Source organism: Pseudorasbora parva, chromosome 6 (assembly GCF_024679245.1).
Source record: "Pseudorasbora parva isolate DD20220531a chromosome 6, ASM2467924v1, whole genome shotgun sequence".
Classification (NCBI taxonomy): Eukaryota; Metazoa; Chordata; class Actinopteri; order Cypriniformes; family Gobionidae; genus Pseudorasbora; species Pseudorasbora parva.
The window spans coordinates 17,323,894-17,346,336 of record NC_090177.1 but is presented as its reverse complement, the minus strand read 5'-3'; the positions used below and the strand labels follow the sequence as shown (position 1 = coordinate 17,346,336).

The 22,443-nt window shown below is 36.5% G+C and overlaps 1 protein-coding gene across 6 annotated transcripts in view; it reads right to left on the bottom strand.

Annotated features, from left to right (window-relative positions):
- The window catches only part of LOC137078528 (hormonally up-regulated neu tumor-associated kinase homolog B), a 137,103-nt gene that overhangs the window by 65,385 nt on the left and 49,275 nt on the right, over positions 1-22,443 (bottom strand). For 2 of the 6 annotated variants that reach the window (XM_067445878.1, XM_067445881.1), the window contains exon 1: positions 15,730-15,794. The exons of 1 other annotated variant lie outside the window; for it this stretch is intronic. Coding sequence is in view for 2 of the 5 variants with exons in the window: in XM_067445876.1 (XP_067301977.1) it covers positions 15,730-15,747 (18 nt within the window). In the remaining 3 variants the exon portion in view is untranslated. Of the gene's footprint in view, positions 1-3,437; positions 3,527-15,729; positions 15,845-22,443 lie in introns of those variants that run through there. 3 more of the 6 variants (XM_067445876.1, XM_067445879.1, XM_067445877.1) reach the window with 3 other exon arrangements.

The window sequence follows — 22,443 nt, the reverse complement described above, 5'->3', positions numbered from 1 at the left end:
GGTAGGCCGTGGCATTTAAACGATGCCCAATTGGTACTAAGGGACCTAAAGTGTGCCAAGAAAACATCCCCCACACCATTACATCACCACCACCAGCCTTCACAGTGGTAACAAGGCATGATAGATCTATGCTCTCATTCTGTTTACGCCAAATTCTGAGCAATACCATCTGAATGTCTCAACAAAATCGAGACCAGACAACATTTTCCCAGTCTTCAACTGTACAATTTTGGTGATTTTGTGCAAATTGTAGCCTCTTTTTCTATTTGCAGTGGAAATGAGTGGTACCCGGCAGGGTCTTCTGCTGTTGTAGCCCATACGCCTCAAGGTTATGCGTGTTGTTGCTTCACAAATGCTTTGCTGCATACCTCGATTGTAACGAGTGGTTACTTCAGTCAAAGTTGCTTTTCAAAGTTTAAAATGATTTATGAATGTGACCCTAAAGACTGGAGTAATGATGCTGAAAATTCAGTTTTACATTACAGGAATACATTTACATTAAACATTTATTCTAATTAAAACAGAAATGTGTTTATTTTAAATTAACATTGTCTATTGATTAAATAAATGCAGAGAGAGAAACAGACGATCACATCATTATTGCTGTTAGCCGGATGTGTTGGTGACCCCAGAGGTCAGACACAAGCACGGATTATTCCCTAATCCCTGTGTATGTGTGTGACAGCCGTTGTTAAAACATACTAGAGTATATTGTGACTGCAGGTAGAGGAAGCTGGGCTTTGAGTTCCACATTTTGTTTACATCTGACTAGAAGGAAAACAGACATATGCAGACCAGCCAGACATTCAAACATAAAAAAACCCTCAAAATGACCATCGTTAGTGATATTTAATTATATATAATTGTATTAAAATGTATTATTATAGAACTTAGTGTTCCTAACATCAGATAATGCTGTATACAGTGTCAGATAACAATGGTATTTTTATATATATTTAATACTTTTACCTTCTTATTTAGAAATCTTTTTTTATTTATTTTTATTTTTGGAGCTCCTTAACGTCACTGCAAATCCTCTCGGACAGATGAATCAAGAGATTTCAATGTGTAAAAGTGACACCAGCATTTAAGGAATGTATCAACTTTGTGGATCATATAATATCTGTGAAAAGAGCAAACCGCATGGGTGTAACGGATGACAGCTACACCCGCACACAGTCTCCACCGCTCACTGTACAGCTTATCAGCCCTGCAGTCAGATGGCCAGCCTCTGCAGGCTCCAACAGGCCTACGATAAAGGCCGTGGGATCAGAGACAGACAAACACATTTACACATGGCCTTGTTAATTAAAACTAAACTGTTCATATTAGCCCATTAAGCAAAACACACACGCTCCCCTCTGCTTAATGTTGCAAAACATACCTGAGCAGCAAATCAAGAAATGGAACATCATGACAGCAAATGTTTTGGTGGTTGCTCAGCAACTGTTCTATAATTGTTTTTACTGCATGTAGTAAATGATCCAAATATTGCTTGTTATTTTGTTTACATGCACCTTCATCAAGGACATTATGTAACCTTTAGCCAAACAGAGTAAAGGAGACTTTCTGCTTCCGAAATTCAAGCTGTTAGAGGACAGATCTGATCAATATATGATTCTCTCTCACACACACACACACACACTCTCTTTCTCTCTCTCTCTGACAACACACTGACATTCAGAAGTACTTCTTATCTGTACACAGGCATGTCTGAATAGCAGGGAGTATCCGTTGCAGCTGTAAGGTTTGGGAGTGTATCACATGTGTGATAGCTCTCTGCACATACACCACATTCATACATGTATACACACCAACACCAACACAAACCACTCATTTGTCAAAGTGATATTCTTAACTCGTGTAAATAGAAAATAGAAATGTGAAAATCTGTTTATAAGCTGTGCATTGTCTATGATGAAATCATATATTTTTGAGAATATATTACATACATTAAATATTTAGTAACTCAATTAACATGATGTAATATAATAGAAATATGGATGGATGTATCCATGGATAGATGTATGGACGGATGGATGGGATGGACAAAGTGCTCCACCATTCCTTCGACTTCTCTGGACTTTTGTCTGGGTGAGCAGGTTATTGAATCTGGAGTGTACTGGATTGACAGATGATTTGTGTAAATGTTAAAGGCCAGTGGGAGCAGACTGGGGTTGTAGAGAGCAGGTTAGTGGTTTTACTGAAAGGTTTTACTGGTTTGATCATTACTGGCACCTAGAGAATCAGACAGATGTTGAGAAACTATTAAAGAGACACCACAAAACCATGTGTGAGTAAGTGAAAAGAGAAAATTGAAAGAGTAAATGAAAGACGAGGAAAAAGAGAAAGGGGTTTGTGTGTGCGTGTGTGTGGACCTGTTTTTTTTATATCAAGGTAACAAAGTCAGACCGCATAAAGTGAACGCATACAAACAGGCACACGCAGGCACTTGCACAGACAAACACATCTTTCTCTTGCTTGTCAACACCCCTTATCCTGGCTTTGAACTGCAGGGATCCGGAATGACAAACAGTGGCGCCTTCATCCAATCCTAATCAGAAGATATATCTCATTCACACCCCTACAAACCCTCATTTACACACACACTCACTCACTTCTCACCCTTATCCAGATCTCGTTCTGTTGTCGTCCAGCATTTCTACACTTACTGATGTGAGCATTGGGGCATAACAATCAGACAAGAATCTGTGTTCTGATTGGAGGATTCTAACGGTAAGGGGAGGGGCCAAAACGTGATCCCTTACTTTTCCTGAGAAAGCTTATCAACTTCAGCATTTCAAAAGCATTTCATTTGAAGTAGTTAACAAAAACAGTTTTTAAAGAGTTTTGAAGAGTCGTTTTTGTAGTCTGTGTATGTGCGGTACACTGATTTTTTAAAATTCAGGATTGACTTTGAAATGTGCTGAATTAAATGTGAAATTTTGAAGTAGAAAGACCGAAATAGCATTTTCTGTACTTCAGTAATCTTCTTCAAATCTTCTACATAAATAATTTTCAAATGTGTGATTGTTAAATATGATTAAAAAAATAAAAATATAAACTTCCATGATGTACATGGACATAAAGTACAAAAAGTTTATTTTATTTTATAACTATTAATAATAAATAATTGTCTTTTTTTTTTTACATGTTTAGATTTGTGTTAGATTTTTCACTTTTTAATGATTATGTGTGAAAATTTAAATATAGATTTTAATATTAATTAAATCATTTACTTTTAAATAATTAATTATTCAATTAAAAACAATTCTTGGACTATTCTTTTTTTATATTCAGTGACTGATGACTGAAATTTTAAAGCTGACGTGTGTTTGTCAACCTGGATGTGTCTGAACAGGTTGATTGACAGCTTCCTACAGGCTTCTGCTGCGTAAGGAACAGCATGATAAATGGCTCTGATGGCACTAACCAACCATGATAAAGTGGGCCTCCTCACAGAACTACCATATAGTTCGTCCCTCTGGTGCAGCTGGAATGCGTGTCCTCACCATTACTGTTAGTGGTCATGCTGGTAGATGAGAGACTCAGAGTTCACTGCCATGACTGTGACATCAGACACTGCGGGATGGGAAATCAATACACCATGGCTTCTAATTCAAAAATGGAAAGCTGCAAGCACCAGTAAGTCCAACAAATTTGACAGAATATACAAATGTATATTACCTTCTTAACTATTTTAGGCTTAAAAGGCACAAAGCAACATCTTTGGATTAAAATATCTATAAAAAAAAACACAATGTTATATATTTTGTTGACTGAGAAATAAGCAATTTTAACCAGGACACGGACCACGTCCGTGCGTCGCTTATCAGTGACATCATACTCGCATATATTAGAAATCATGGAAACACCAAAAGACGCTTTAATATATGATGTGTTTTACTAGACAGGTGAGCAAATGTGGGGATAGTACATTCACTGACAGAAAACTAATCATTGTTAAATAGCTCAGTTAGTCTAAATGTTTAAACTTTAAAGGATAACTCTGGTGAAAAATGAACCTGGGGTAATTAACACATGGTTACCGTGTAGATCGTTCTTTGGGATGCGTTTTCATGAAAATCGAATGTAAAGAGTTTTATCTCTAAAAACAGATTCGCTTTTAACGCTTGTCTATGGGGCGTAAAATTAGATCGCTAGTTAATACCACTAACAAGGCTCAAAACTTTGTAAGTGTACAAACAGTTTAATAAGAAGGCACTTTATAAAGACAGTACATTACGCATATACAGACAGCAGCCATCTAGGAAAAAGGTCTCGACAAGTTGAGCCACAAACGCTGTGCTAAGTGAGTTGGTCGATAGGAATAAAGTTTGTGAAATCTAATTACATAGATATTTTTATTTATTTATTTTGTCTGCTGTGCTTCCAGAAACAAAGGACCATATGAGATTTCAAGTCACAGTTCATCACTTAGCACAGCGTTCGTGGATCGACTCATCGATACTGTTTTCCAAGATGGCTGCTGTCTATGTATGCGTAATGTACTGCCTTTATAAAGTAGCTTCTTATTAAACTGTTTGTACACTTACAAAGTTCTCAATGCTTTGGTTTGGATGTAGGGACCCTTTATGCTACTGTGTTAGTGTGAGGCTATTTTGAGCCTTGTTAGTGGTATTAACTAGCAATTTCATTTGACTTACTCTGTGCCCCATAGACAAGTGTTAAAAGCGAATCTGTTTTTATAGATGAAACTATTTACATTAGATTTTCATGAAAACGCATCCCAGAGAAAGATCTACACGGTAACCATGAGTTAATAACGTGAATCGTGAATCTATTAATGAGTAGTAATGACTAAGTAGTAATGAGATTGTGTGGGTATTTGAACTGAGATCGCAAACTTCTAACAATTAATCATGCAGCTATCCATCACTGATTATTACAGGCAGTTGGTTACACAAAAGTATGAGTATGATCTAATTAATGTCCAATCATAACACAAATGAGTAAACAAGTGTAAATGTCCTCATACACTGTACAATTATTTAAGAAAAAAAGTTCTGGTTGCCTAAATTTTGAGTTCATTGGGAAAAAAAATTAGTTAATACAATGACATTTTTTGAGAATTGACAACCTTTAATCAATTATTATTAAATGATTTTGTAAGCATATTGGGTAATTGTGTGTTTTATTTGTATTGATGCAGTCATATTATACTATCACTATCACATTTTTATGTGGTTCAGATCCAAAATTATTTTGTATCAACTCAATTTCAATAAACTCCAAAAAGTAAGTAAACTGGTTTGCCTTAAATGTTAAACCAACAAAAAATGTTACAGTGTAAGAATATTGACCCCTTCACAAGTCCTCTAAGGCAGAGTGCACCACCATTTTCCTACTTTTAGTGCAGTTTGCCTACTCTTTGCCTACTCTTTACTCTATTCTGAATTCACAGTACACAGTAAAGTAACCAGCTTCAAATGTTCCACTGGAAACAAAAATATTAGAGTTGCACAGAATTGGTCAAACCTCAAACTTTCCTGTTAATTTATCAAACACAAACAAAACATCCACGGCTGACACTTAGATGTTAGCGTTGGACCTCGGCGTTTGCCTTTATGCCCGAATAAACGTATACTTTTAAGGGCAGCAGCTGAACTCAACAACAGCAACAGAATCTCATCAAAATCCCATTATGGAATTGCAAAACATGTTAGGTGTTGAAAATTCAAGACTGGGTCTACAAAAAAAAAGTGATTATGCGTTTATATTTGTGCCAAAGGTGGTAGCTGTTAGGTTTAGCAGTCAGCTGCCTACGGGTTTATAAATTTACAAGGTTATAGAGACCAGTGAGGAAATCTCAGTCAGCAGTCTGGTCCAACTGAGCGTGCTTGGTTCCCATGACGACCTCCTTCCCCTCTCACTGGCTCCAAGCACTGCAAATGTAGCATGGAGCTCTGCAACGCCCAATAACCCATCACCGGGGGCAACGGCCAATATCCCATTGCCATGGGTAACTAGTGATGCCTAGAGAAGCAGGACTGCATTAGGGGAACTGGAGCGAATGCTGTAGGGGAATTCTGAGAGTGTAATTGAAATAAAATGGAACATGTGTCTTAAAGGTTGAGACCTGCTGGTACAAGTGGAGTGGAAACATGGTAGAGAGAGTTAGCACTGAGGCTGTTTGTACAGGGACACACAATTACAGCCTCAACCACAAAACTCTGAGTTAACACACTCACACACAACCGCATGCACCTAAGAACAACCACGCGTATTAATGCATGTACATTTACAAAGATATTTTTCCATTCAATTTCCATAAATATACAGATGTCTTTGTGGTCTACAGTGGCTTCAAAAGGAAAATGCATTTACAGAGTACGAAGAAAACTTTAAAGGAGGAAAAAAGCAGTGAAAAACAGCATAACATCAAATCTGCAAAATACATTGTTAAGCATGTAGAAAAACTGTCACAGAGCGAGACATTGCAAATACCTCATCTTTTTTCTCAATTTCACTCATGCGTCTTTTTTTATAATACTGCCCTTTTTCTTTCCTGCTCTCGGTTTCCTTTTCTTGCTCTCCATTGCTGTCTTTCTCTCTCCTTTTTCCTTTATTGTGTATGTGTGAGAGAGAGAGAGAGAGAGAGAGAGAGAGAGAGAGAGAGAGTGTGTGTGTGTGTATACTATGTGCTAAGTTTATTTTCTCTTGGTGCTAATGTAAATTCCTCATGAACACCTTCCATCACACACTCAATGATCCACAACGCAAGTCTCCACAAGAGACCGCTTCATCACACATCTTACACACACACAAAATACATACTTCTTACGCCATTTCACCTCAGGGACAACACACATGCACATACACTGCTATAAACGCTCTCAAACCGGAGTCACATTAGTTTGAACTGCAGTCCCTATTTTTGTCTTGTTTTCCAGTATGGATATTTAAACATCCTTTCAACAAGATTTCATTGTATTATCCAGATTAGTTAAGTAGAACGGTTATATCTGGAATCAAAAATGAGCAAATGTATATTATTTCTGGTTTTAAGCATAAATGTCACTATATGCTATTGAATTTTAGCTGAGTAAAAACAATACAAGAAAACTATTTGCTAATAGAAAAGAAAGAGAATACCTTACTTTATTCAAAATACCTTGAATAAACTTTATTCAAGGTATTTTATATGAAACAACATCTTAATATCTTATCCTTAAAACAAGATACATTTACATGAGAAGCTAAATTGCATGTGTAGTTACATTACTGGGGATACAGTAATGTAAAAAAAAAAAAAAACTTTTACTTTTTTTAGTTGAGAGGTATAAAAGTTTTCATCCTCTAGTGAAAGTTTGCTGTATGTGTTTATTTGTACGCCTTTGACACCACATCTCCACAGATAGACACGTTAACAGGGAGCTTGTGCGTCGTGTGTGGCCTGTGTGTGACCTCTGTCAGTGTGTGTATCTGCCTGAACATGACCCACATTTAAATTACACCTGACACAATGGCTTCCACATTACCCATCACCATCCTGCTCTTTTTTTTTAAAAAAGAAACATCTGTATTGTACACGAAAATGTGATACAGTCAGTGCATTAAAGATAAAGTGTGAGTCGTGCATTCCTGTAGTGGGAGTCTGACCAGCTCTGCTCTATCACACTAAAACAACAGACCAGATACACCACCTTTATTACTAGCCACAAATCACACAGCCCACTCTCTCATTCGCCTTGCCCCTTTGCCCCTTCTTATCGCCATGTCTCACTCTCACTCTCCCACTCTTTCACAGTTCTCTAGAAACCTGGTAATATCTAACAACCCACAATTTTCATCCATAACACTCCTAAGATAATAACCCAGAGCCCTTTGGGGGCTTTGTTGAGTAGCCGACAAATTACTAAGACAACAAATTGCTTCATCCCAAAGATGGACTGGTTTCCTCTTCTTTTGTCCAGATAACTTGTCTTTTGTTAAAGAATGTTCTGTCTATGTTCTGTCTGTGTATATATACTTAACTCAAGTCAAGTAAAACATTTTCTATAGCGCTTTTCACAATACACATACAGTATCTACAGGTGCTGGTCATATAATTAGAATATCATTAAAAAAGTTTATTTATTTCACTAATTCCATTCAAAAAGTGAAATTTGTATATTATATTCATTCCTTACACACAGATATATTTCACATGTTTATTTCTTTTAATTTTGATGATTATAACTGACAACTAAGGAAAATCCCAAATTCAGTATCTCAGAAAATGTAAATATTGTGAAAAGGTTAAATATTCAAGATACCTAGTGCCACACTCTAATCAGCGAATTCACTCAAAACACCTGCAAAGGCCTTTATTAAATGGTCTCTCAGTCTAGTTCTGTAGGCTACACAATCATGGAGAAGACTGCTGACTTAACAGTTGTCCGAAAGACGACCATTGACACCTTGCACAAGGAGGGTAAGACACAAAAGCTCATTGCAAAAAGGCTGGCTGTTCACAGAGCTCTGTCCAAGCACATTACTAGAGAGGCGAAGGGAAGGAAAAGATGTGGCAGAAAAAAGTGTACAAGCAATAGTGATAACAGGACCCTGGAGAGGATTGTGAAACAAAACCCATTCAAAAATGTGGGGGAGATTCACAAAGAGTGGACTGCAGCTGGAGTCAGTGCTTCAAGAACCACTATGCACAGACGTATGCAAGAGATGGGTTTAGCTGTCACATTCCTTGTGTCAGGCCACCCTTGAACAACAGATAGCGTCAGAAGGGTCTCGTCTGGGCTAAAGACAAAAAGGACTGGTGAGTGGTCCAAAGTTATGTTCTCTGATGAAAGTAAATTTTGCATTTCCTTTGGAAATCAGGTTCCCAGAGTCTGGAGGAAGAGAGGAGCAGAGGGGAACACAATCCACGTTTCTTGAGGTCCAGCGTAAAGTTTCCATAGTCAGTGATATTTTGGGGTGCCATGTCATCTGCTTGGTCCCCTATGTTTTCTGAGGTCAAAATGTCAATGAAGCCATATACCAGGAAGTTGAGCACTTCATGCTTCCTGATGCTGCCCAACTTTATGGAGATGCAGATTCCATTTTCCAAAAGGAATTGGCACCTGCACACAGCGCCGAAGCAACTAGTGCTTGCTTTAAGGACCATGGTATCCCTGTTCTTAATTGGCCAGCAAACTCACCTGACCTTGACCTTAATTGTGAAGTGGAAGATGTGATATGCCAGACACAACAATGCAGAAGAGCTGAAGGCCACTATTAGAGCAACCTGGGCTCTCATAACACCTGAGCAGTGCCACAAACTGATCAACTCCATGCCACGCCGCATTGCTGCAGTAATTCAGGCAAAAGGAGCCCCAACTAAGTACTGAGTGCTGTACATGCTCATACTTTTCATGTTCATACATTTCAGTTGGCCAAGATTTCTAAAATCTGAATGGAGGTCTTACAGGTGTGGAACGACATTAGGGTGAGTCATCTATGGCATACATTTCATTTTTGGGTGAACTAACCCTTTAAGTAATATTCTAATTTTCTGAGATACTGAATTTGGGATTTTCCTGATTTGATCATCAAAATTAAAAGAAATAAACATTTTAAATATATAAATCTGTGTGGAATGAATTAATATAATATACAAGTTTCCCTTTTTGAATGGAAGTGAAATAAATTACATCATTATAATGATGACATTATAATTATATGACCACACGGTATATCTTAAATTTAATATATTAAAGTGCCCCATTTATGCTTTATTAATAATATAGTTCTTAATTTTGTTTTGGAGGTCTCCTACAATAGGTGTATATGCATCCAAGGTGAAAAACACAACTTTTCTCATAATATACATTGCAGAATCACCTCTTTTCTCAGTGTCTGAACCCGTTAAATAAAGGATTCGTCTCTCTAAACCCCTCCTCTTCATAAGCCTACTTTGCTTTGATTGTGGTGTTGTAATACTCGAGACCAGTCTTGGTCTTGAGACCGGTCTTAAGACCATTTTTTAAGGTCTTGGTCATGTCTATCTCGACTGCATTTCTCCTTGGTCTTGTCTCAGTCTTGGACTTAGAAGACTCTGGATTTTTATCTAAAGACCAGTCAAGACCACAACTGCGAAGGATAATCATTAAATTGTTGGTGCATTGTCTGATTTAACATCATTAATGTGATTTGATGTAACATTCACTGATAGAAATGCAATCAATAACTTATCTTTCAGAATAACTTATCAGACCATAGACAACACAGAGAGAGAAATAAGTTTAACGCTTTCCAACATGCTCCCATTCATGGTGGCCTAATAATTCATTTTCACGGAGCTGTAATTAATAAGATGTTTATTATATAAATGTTATATAGCAGACGTTAATATAATTTAAGGAGTTTTAAAGGAGTCGGTCTTGTTTAGCCTACGGTAACATTAGCATATATGCTGGAGCAACAACTCGGTGAGTGAACGGCTGAATGCAACTGAGCATAAACACAAAAGAAAGAAATTCGGTGCTTTTACTTCCAACATGCTCTCATTCATGGCTGTTTTGTTTCATTCATGTGAAGTTACGTCTTTATTGTGACATAACGGATTACCTGACGACTCTGTCAGTGAGTCGTCTCTACAGTGCCAAGTTTAAACTATATAATATCATCTCATAACATCTTATTTGTGCATATCTCAATTGTGCATTAATGTTATGTCAAACAAAGTTTATTAATTAAGGGATGCAAGTTTTTTTACCTTTAAACACCGTTGTTGACTCATCTCCCCTCAGACAGTCCGTTAATGGCGCGCTTGTATGCAATTCTCAAAACATCCACAAGGCGGCGCCATTTATCTGGAAATCCGATATTACAAAACCGATATCCGATTATGGGAAAATGCTTAAATATCGGGAAAAATATCGGGAATTCGATATATCTGTCGATCACTAGTATCTAATATCATTTATCGTTACGCGTTTGCACTTTTTCTATCTGGACACGGAGCATAATAAACATGCAACTTGTTCATTATCATTACCTGTGAAACGGTTAATTTCTATGGCAGTTAAATTAATATTGTCTTTTTTATTAGACTATTGGTGTTGACTGGTTTGAGTTATTTTAAGGCAAGGGACATGGCCTCAAACGCACCATAATGCAGGTAATCACATCTATGAAATTTTTTATAGGCAAGGGACTATTTTTCATATATATATACACGCAGGGCTGGGCGATAAAACGATAACGGTGATTATCACGATACAATTTTCGATAAAACGATGACAACAGTTCGATAAATTCTCGATATAATGCTTAAGCGCTATGCGTAATGCTGCGCATGTGTATTGCAGACCGGGCTTCTGGGTGCTGCACGCGCTGTTGTTTACAGTCAGTGGCTGACAGGCTTGAAAGATCGGAGTTAAGTGGAGCAAGAAAAATGAGCAATAGTGAAGAAAATTCAGTGCTCACGTCCAGCTTGGAGGACACAGGTCTCGTTGACAAGTTAGTTCGCTCAACTTCAGTGGTTTGGAGATATTTTAGCGATCTCATCCGATATATGTGTGTGTGTGTGTGTGTGTGTGTGTGTGTGTGTGTGTGTGTGTGTGTGTGTGTGTGTGTGTGTGTGTGTGTGTGTCGGTGAGATACATGGTGGACCAATCCAATGTGAGGCAAGAGAGGGGGGATTCAACATTTTTCTTAACTTAACTTTTTTTGGGTGTTTTACTTACACAATTACTTATATATAATGCAATATTTTGTGTTTTTGTTCTATTTCAGCAGCGAAAATCGTTCACAGCAGAACCGTAACGCGTCTCACAGCAACGTGTGTTACTGAACGATTCAGCGTTTGAATGAATCGTTTGAATGAACGACTCAATGACTCACTCATTAAGACAGCCACCTGCTGCCACCTATTGGTGGTTTATTTTTCATGTTTAAACATACTTTCCAAAATGTCTTATTGTCTATTCAAAACTACAAATTTCAAAACATTATTTAATGCAGTTGTAATTTTTCAGCGTAAATTATTTAATTTTATTGTTAACAGCCCTTATAGTGTCTTATTTTAATTTAATGTATTGATCAAAATTACAAATATAAAATGAAACCTGAAGCATAGCCTATATTTATTAAGATTAATGGAAAATGCCCTTTATAAAAGGTGAAAATATCACAAATATCAATTGATTAAAAAAAAAAAAAAAAAAAAAATATGCAGATTGAAATATGTCAAAGCTGATTGAACACTGATGAGAATATTGCTTCAGAATAAATTATATTTACAACACACACACACACACACACAAACACTTTTCCGGACAAGCTAATTTTTTACTTGGACAAGTGAATGAACGATTTACTTGTTCAAAGGACAAGCACATGAACATGCTTAATGTCAAGCCCTGTATAATGATATTATTGATATATAGTGTTGAGTAAAAAAATGCTGACCACAGTTAATATTTTAATAAATAAATCTACCTCCGTTTTAATAAATTGTTCACCTTTTTGGGAAGTGTTTGTCATGTTTTGACAATAAAGGATAGTTTAAAATCACGGTTAACTGTCTGTTTTCTACATCTTTCACTCAGGAGCAAAAATATGCCTTTAAACTTTAAAGAAATTAAGATTTTACATTTATCATGATATTTATCGATATCGACATATGGTAAATTATATCGTGATAATTATTTTGGGCCATTATATATATAAAATACTAATATGCTACAAGAAAATAGTGAGAATTGGACCCTATACTAAAGTGTTACCATTTTTTCATACCCTGATTGAGGGCTGAGCCCCCCTAAAATGAAAATTCTAGTCGTTATATAGTATATAAGATATATATATAAATGCATATGTTTGTCTATGTGTCCAGTGCCAACAGAAGAGGACGTTTCATGGATTCTGAGGTTTATCCATAAAGAACCACATGTTTGGGTCCTTCATAAAGCGTAATGACAGATTGGGAGGCTTGTGCTGCATTGTTACCACATACATCGTGTCATTACAGCAGATCTGAGCACTGTGGTGGATGATATTTACAATCAGGCAGTTTTTAGATGGCCTCAACCAAAGTTAGAGCTTTAACTACCCAGACCCTGCATGGCTAGAGTTGCTAATTTAATCTATAGAGGAGAGGAATGCCTAAAATACATGTACAAAACACATCAGAGAAACTAAACACACTTCAGTTCCTCAAGCTGTTTGAAAAGGCAGTGTCAGCAATGTTACCTGAAAACCCAATAACAAATGTGTTAAAAATGAGAAACAGAAGTTTATGTGTGCAGGTGGGTGTTCAACACAGCCCACTATGTTCAAGTGAAGAAATAAGCAGGACAGTGCTGACACCACATGTTGAGCTCTAAAGTCAAAGGTTAAAGGTCAGGGCACGAGTAGTGGGTTGGCTCTGTTAGGAACATGTATTTACATCAAGGAGTAACCTGTCGGACTTTCCACAGGTTAAAAAAAATGACAACAACGGTCAAGGTCGCTCTATATTCTTCTCTCTTTAAAAATGATTTATAATTACACAATACTAAGACAGAAACATTTTTATTTTGGGATTTTGATCTTTTCTAAAAGTACTGATCTCATTCTTATTTTTGTCTGTTTATATTTAACCCTTAGCAATAAACTTTGGCACATAACTCATTGTCCTGACGACATCTAGCATTTTATTTCTACATTTTTAAATATAGATTTGTTTTTATACAAGATTAATTGATGAATGTTGATGTTTACAGGACATCTGCATTCACTGTGATTATATTCCACACATAATATGTTAATATAGTTAACATATGAATTAATAATAACAACATGTAAATTGTTTTAGAAAATAAATTAATATTACTCACGTTTATACTGCAAAAATGACCAATTCGATTTTTGAACAAAATATTAAATGTGTGTACACTACCGTTCAAAGATTTGGGAAAATTTTTGTTAAAAGAAATCAATACTTTAATCCAGAGAGGATGCATTGAATTGGTCAAAACTGTGTGAAAAGACATTTATAATGTTACAAAAGATATATGTTATAAATACATGCAGTTCCTTTCTATCCACGTTTTCCACAAAAATATTCAGCAGCACAATTGTTTTCAACACTGAAAATATTAGAATGATATTAAGTGCTTATATCCCATACACGTGTCTCTTATTCACACTCTTTTTTCAGACTCCAATTCTCATTGTTCACTTTCGCTCTTTCTTTCTGATCTCCATACACTCTGTTTGCTCTATCTGTCATCAGGCCCACCTCCTATCCCACGTTCACAGAAAGGAAAACAAAATCTCCCTCCATCCCTTCATATGTCTCTCCTGCCATTCCTTCATCCATCTCAGAAACTCTGGACTAGTCAAAATAATGCTATCGCTAAGGAAAACACTGCCATGAGGTGCCGCCACGGCTATGGGCGATGACAGCGTCTGCTCGCACATTCCACCCGGGAACTATCAAGGGGGACCATCTTCACACACACAAACACACACCACTAAGACACCAAGTACACAAACAGTACCACCCCAGTAATTCCCTTCAGAGGCAAAAATCTAATAAAATTACATATTAATGCAAAAAAGAGAAGCAGTTTAAATATTAATGTCACAAACAAACTGTATGTCTAAAAGGCAGTCCTGTTTGCATTGTTTATCAGTGTGTATGGAAGATCAGAGATCAGGAATGTTGCCATCTGAAAATGGATAAACCATAATAGTGTTGATCTGCAACAGGATTGGTATCAACCTTTTTTCATAACACATTTGGCTAAAAAAAAATGCACTGTGACAGATGTGTTCCTCCCAGAAAAATATTAAACAACAAGTTTTGTTTAATATTTAAACAAACAGTATACAGTATAAACTGTGCAAAACATGTTCAGATAATCACAATTACTATTGTATTGTACTGTTGTATTGACATACATTACTATTCTTGTTCATTTAACATGCATTCGTGTTCAAATGCTTGATAAATAATCACTGATATTTATGAGATCTCTCAACTTATACTCTTTGTACTGATATCAACATTCTCTCTAGCATATTCGGCCTCTTTCAGAGATTGGGTAAAAGAAAACCACTTCAAAGAACGGCCATTATTAAGTAACGCCTGGAGTTTGTTTGAAGCTAATTGACAAACCTGAAAAGCTTTAGAAGAAAACTTTGCGGTTTGATGTGTCTAAAGTTCAACTCTATATCTTGCAAGCAAAGCACTATGTTTGACATTCACAAAATTCAGATAACGGGAAACACCATTGCTACTGTCAGATATGATGCTCTGGAGTTGCTCTTCAGCAGGAGGAACTAGAAAGCTTGTTCTCTTCAAGAACAGCACTACTGAAAGTTGGGGTGGGGGGGAGCTGTGCTTTAAATAGGGTTCAAATCCCATGACAGGGGTGGCCTTTATAAAACACTTATTTTATGTTCCTAAAAAAACATTTCTGTGATATAATCTTGCTGAAAGGTCCAAACTGTGGCCAAGTCTGAACCTCCTGGCAGAGGCGAGCAGGTTTTGGGTAGTTGTGGTTAAAAAAAAAAAAAAAAAAAATACAGTGCCAATGTTTAAGGCATTATGGGATGTAATTTTAGACGTTGTATGTTTTATAGGACATAACCATATAATATTTAATGTTAATATAACATATTTGAGCTACTTAAATCTACTTTGTACTGTAAAATATACTGATAACCAGATGGACAGCCACTTGATGACTTAAAGGGTTAGTTCACCCAAAAATGAAAATTAGATGTTTATCTGCTTACCCCCAGTGCATCCAACATGTAGGTGTCTCTGTTTCTTCAGTCGATCACAAATGAAGATTTTTAACTCCAACCGTTGCTGTGTGCCAGTCATATAATGGGTGAATAGGTAACAATTCTATGAGAGGAAAACATACAAACAAAAATACATGCTTAGGCAACGTGCACAAAAACCCTGGTGCTCCTCACAACAAATTTCGATCGGTTTCAATCTGTGAGAAACCGAACAGTATTTATGTGGGGTTTTTTTTACCTCATATCCTGACGAGTCTCATCAAGTTTTCCCATCGTCAGTAACTTCCACGAGGTGAGGTCAAAACCAACGTGATCATATATATATATATATATATATATATATATATATATATATATATATATATATATATATATATATATATATATAATATATACATATATATATATATATATATATATATATATATATATATATATATATATAATATATACATACATACATCTATGATCGCCTCGGTTTTGACCTCACCTCACGGTGACTGTTGACACAGTTACTTCCGATGGGAAAAACATTAATTTTCATTTTTGGGTGAACTAACCCTTTATAGTATTGAAATCTGCCTTTCTGCGAACAGAGGCTAATCCAAATGCATAGAAAAGCCCAGTGTTAGCCATAAAAGGTAATTTAGCACACAAGGTTAAAATAATATTATAATGAAAAAGTGTAACATAAAACACCATAATGTGCACAGATAACAACAACATAAGAAAAACATCACTTAAGATAACTCAAATGTGACTTCTGGAATCGAGTTCCAGACTGTAAATTATTGAGGACTCGTACTTCATTTAACAACATTTTAATGCAAAACTACATATTGTGTGTGTGTGTGTGTGTGTCACCTTTTTCGCATTTGGTAAGGTAAATTACAGCCAACTTATTACCATGTTTTTACTGTAGCATTTTTATTTATGTTATTTTTGTTAAACTTATTTATTTTACCATTGCTGTACTCAGTTAGACGGCACCTGATCTGCCGGTGATTTGATTTCCCCCTGCAGCTCAGTCTGTAAACCTTAACCTTTACATTCATTTATACTGTTTCTGTTACACTCTTGCGGGAACCAATCTCAGACTGGCTTATCCACCTGCCGCGCTATTGGCGGGTTTAACACAATGACAGAGAAGGGTCGTTGATCACACTTCTTATGGTCTGATTGGTTGAAGGACCATCCAATTGCGTACGGAGTCATTCGAATAATGCTCGTTGATCATGTCTCTTGTGCAGTGGAAAATACAGAGCAGACTCCCCAGACCAATGTTCAATCTTAAACTGAGCTTGGTCTGATGATAGCCACACAAGTACTCAGTTCTATTCATTATACAAATTCTTAGCAGCAAAAAAGGCCACCAAAGCACCAAAGGATTACCACAATACTTTATTATGTGGCAGGTGCTTATCCTTGCATACATTTGACACCAAAAAAAAAAAAGATATATTATAAATGTGCAAAAAAGTCAATTTTGGTCTCATCAGACCACAAGACACAATTGCAGTTGTAATATAACTCCTGGCAAAGTTAAACACTCCAGACGCTGCAGTCTGTGGTTTGTGCTCAGTAATGGCTTCATTTGTGCATCCTTTCCTAAGCACTTGTTGACATTGATTGGTCATCTAACAGCTGATTTTGAAGTGTGGAATTCTAAAACTATGACCCCTGGATTCTTCTCATCATCTCCCTCAAGTGTGGGGGCAAAATCGCCATGCATAATAGTCTGGCAAATATGCAGTTGTTTCAGTCTTCTGAAAGGTTTTTATTTTAGCCTTTGTGCTTAGCGGTATTTTCAACTGTTTATGTATTCTTTTATATCTGTTACCTGATCTGAGCAGTTCAACAATCATCTGTCACTTTTCTGCTGAAAGCTCTGTGGTTTAACCCATGGTGATGGATAAAGGTATTTTACATGCGTGCAAACTCATATTTATACCCCAGGGAAACGACTATTGGAGAAAGGCAGCAATACAGTTCTTGGAAACAGAGACCAACTGTAAAGCATAGGATTTCATAACAGCCGCCACTTTGTTTGGCTTTGAATATTCTTCGCGAGTGCCAATATTTCTGAAACCCATATTTTGAAGAAATAAAAACATACTATGCAATAAAGTACACTGCAAAAAAGATTTTTAAACAAAACCAAGATTATTAAAGTGTTTTAGAAAATACTATAAATCAAAATTTCACTTTTAATTCAATGTGTTACTTGACATTTTTCTTTGTAATTATTTGTAAAATTCACTAGCAATTTAACCCTTAAATGCATGAATGTTTCATTATTAAATCTAGTATTAAATCTAGTGACTCGTGGTAATTAGAGTAAAAATTACAGAAGAATAAAATAAAGCATATTTTGCTACCTTTTACACCTTGAAAGGATTCAATTTGAGCAGATGTTAATACCATCATCACTGTCCTCGTCAGATCTCATTTCCCAGTACATTCAGCATTGGAATCTCAAAGTCTCAAAACTATCATTTAAAAAAATCTTTAAAAGCGATATTTCGTTTTTTTATTTCGGCTTTTTCACCCGCTCCACCGTCAAGTGACAGTAACACTCATATTTGATTGTGTTCAGTACGTTCGGCCATAAATCACTGAACCATTTCAAGTTGCCATCTCTTTTGTTTTCTGAAACATCACTTCATCATTGCCGGCATGTGAAATAGGAGTGAATTGCACTTCAGATTCAGTCAAAGATCAAATTTTTGTGCAGAAAAAATATACTTACACTGTTACACACCTCGGGTCATTAGCAGCCGACCATATGCAAAAATTTTTACTCAAAACTGAATGGGCTTTCTTTTATAATGTGTCCTTGTTACATTGTTTATAATAAATTGATTGAGGAATACTAAGAAGGTTGAGGAGACGGGAAGTGAATGACGTCCCAGATCACTAAAGACCCGAGGTACGCGTTTAAGGATTCACTGAAAATCCTACACTTGAAAAATATATTTCAAATAAAGTCACAAACATGTGACTTTGTGACAATGTGTTGTTTATCATTACATTTATGGACACATTGAATTTAGTGTTTATGAATGACTTGAAATGCAAAGGGACTTGCAGTTTCCCTCTCCTCCCCTTTGTTTAGGCTCAGGTTTTGGAGACAGCATGGTTCTCCCTGTCATTTCGTTCTCCATCAGCGGAGGTTGTGGCTTTGCACTTCTCTTTCTCTCCTCATCACTCTCTCAGCATAAAAAGGTCCAGATGGAGCAGCCCAGCAGCAGCTGCTAATTGAATGGCACATAAAACAATTTTGCCATTGTCTCAGGAAGTAACCAAATCAACAGCACATTTATGACCACTGATGACCAGTTAAACATACAGGGAGCAAGAGAGAGAGAGAAACTAATTAGCTGGGCTTACAAAAACACTCATGATATCCTGGAGAGAGAGCGAGGCTGGTATTTTGTCTGTGGCTGTGGAAGGTAGGAGGTTTTTCTCCAGATTTAATGAGGCTCAGATAGGGAGGTCATGAATGTAATGGCTGCCTGTTTGGAAGCACCTGGATTAACACTACATTAATGTCCTGAGGTTTATTAGCTGAAGCATAACACATAAGAGTCAAGAATATTCAAGAGTAAAGCACACATGTATATAATACACACAATAAACACATGCACATTATGTACAACTCCTACTGAACTTACAGGAACTCAAGCAAAGTTCAAACATATTGCTTTAATATTAGATCAAAGAAAACTATTTAACATTTTTAAAAGTTTAAAAATATACTTAAACTGAAACCCATATTTATATGGTCAATTACACGTGCACGCTCTTGCCCCTTGGCACTGGGTTTTAGAGTGGCATGTGTGTATATAATAGTTGTCGTTGTCTGACCATCTACCAAGTCATTTAAACCATTGGTAGAGAAACTGATTAAAGGGAGTAACAATCTGTTTCTGATTGTGAGCTCTAGCAATTCAATTAAAATTGAGAGGAGTAAAGATGTGTTTAACAGATAGAGCTAAAAATATTCGGAGATGCCTTGCAGTTGGCAAAAAATGAAAATTAACCCCATATTTAGTATATGCATGTTATAGATTTGATTCGGAACGATTCATGTATTCATGCATATGTTTATTAAGTCCCGCCCCTTTCTTACAATCAAATGCTAGCTTGCATTCAGTTTTGAGTGCAACATCCCCCCCCCCCCCCCATAATTTGGTACTCTTGAATGTCACAAGATGGAAATTCTGTTATAATTTACTGCACCCTTGTTTCATTCTTCATGTCAAAGGCCTGCAAGCTTCAAAGTATACCCAAAGCACCATAAAAGTGGTCCATATTTCAAGTCTTCTAAAGTTCTACAATAGCCTTATGTGACAAAAAGATAGAACTTTAAAGTCAACATGAAACGGAAGTTGCTCTTATTGTGATGTAAATATATGTATATATGTATGTATATAAATGAAACAACTTTTTCGACTTTCTTCGTGATTTGATTTTGTTGATCAGGAATTGGACCATTGGATTGCTATTGCTGTGATCTCATGTGAGTGACAGTTAGGAAGAGAAGATATGAAATGAGATTGCAAGTAGGAGGGGGAAGTTAGCTTTTCAATTCACATTTTGTTTAAAGTTTATGAGAGCACAGGAATTTAAAGAATGATGTGTATGTATAAATTATTCATAATAAATACTGCAATATTTATCAATTTTGATTGGATGGTGAATGAAAGCCAGATTAACTCTTGTGAACAACTATCACTTGAAACAGTCACTCACACAAACAAACACTATTCTATTCACACAAAAATGGCTGTGAATAGAATAAAATAACTTAGATCACTCTACTTGGGATTCAATTAATATATTCATATCTAAACTTGCTCTAATTTGCCAATAGAAATAAATATATACAGATTCTGCCAAACAGAGGCTCCAAATTACTGTTTTTACATCTATACTGTTCAAAGTTTTTTTATATATGCTATTTTAAAGTTTCCTAATTTAGTTTAGGAGGTCTCCAACAACAGGTTTACATGACTCAGATGTAAAATATTATTAAAACATAATATACATTGCACATCACCACATTGTTCAATGATTCTCAAATAATGACTCAATGGATGAATCAGTCTCTCTAAATCCCTCCTTGTGAGCCTACTCTTCACCATGGTCTCTGTGTACAGAGAGTATTCCGGAAACAAATGCCTATTAACCGTAGCTGAACTCCAGCCCCATCCAGCGTCCCTAGGCTTTGATTGTACACACTGTAAAGACAGTAACGAGGACGTCGATTTCACACCAATCCCAGCGCGAGTCCGATGAAACATTATTCAACCCGAACCTTGAGCCGGACATTTCTCAGTGATGCTACTCAGTTAAGGAACATTATGAGATGTTTCAACTGTAATTCCTCACCATCAGCATTAACGCGCGTGCGTGCGTGCGTGTGCGTGCTTTAAATTTATTGTGGTGCACATGTTGGAACTGTATCAATAACAGCACATACAGTTAGCCAAGCACTAACGTGAATGACTGATGGAACGTTAAAATTTTGTAAAACAAATCGTCCATTCTATATCTTTACACAAGGTAGTAAGAATGAGAGACAATCTGCATTAATATACACCATTTTAGGTAATACTGCAGCTCACAGCTGATTTACAGTAGTATTTCAGTAACACCGTAATAACGCGAGTTAGCCGGCTAGCCAGATACCTTCACAATATAAAACACGTTGTAGAGCACAGCATCTTCTAGACATGATACTATTTCGCTATTCAAAGGGAAAAAAAGGTTCCAACATAAATATTAAGCAGCACTAATAAATAACAAATGTTTCCAAATCAGCATATTAGAACGATCATGTGACACTGAAGACCCACATCCATGTGACTGGCCCTTACAACAAACACACGGCTGAAGTTACATCAAAATCAGCCAATGTTTGCAGAATAACACACCGTTTCCCTTTTCTCGCCACGGCCAAACCATTCAAATAATGATGTTGAAAATTCGGTCAAAAGAATAAATTGTATTTTAAAATATATTAATAAAAAAAATCTATTCTAAATTATAATAATGCTGTTTTTACATATGGGACGAAATTTGAGGTGGGATCAAAAGGGATCAGTCGCCTCACACGCCACAACTTCATCAGTTTTTTAACCACTGACTCTTTTATTACACAAACAAAATCAACAGCTCACTAATCACAGATCATACACACACCAGATCATGTACTCCCATCCTTTTTTCCCATCCCTTTCAAACTTTTTCTCATAAACATCATCTTCCCTTTCTCCTCCTCTCCCTATCTGTCTGCAGGGAAGACATCTCTATCTTTCTCTGATAAGTGAAGAGGGAAGCGGAGGTGATAATTTATGACATCATGAGACATTCTTTCAGACATCTGTCCCCATGGCAACGTGCCAAATGTGGGCGGGTCCTCAGGGAATACTACAGGAACTCTGAGCAAAACTCATGCGAAAGATAATTGGGATCAACCACACAAAAAAAAGTATGGGAAAAAAAATAGCATGAGCTGGTGATGGAGTGATAAGATGGAAGAATAAGCTTATGCCTTCATTCCTCCATGAATCACATTTATGGCATTTCATTTGCTGATAGCAGCGGTCCCTCCTACCTTTTCAGACATCGTTACGCGGAAAATATGGGATGGCGGAGCTTTGTAGTGTGAGCGTTATGTCCGCAGCCAGGCCGGAG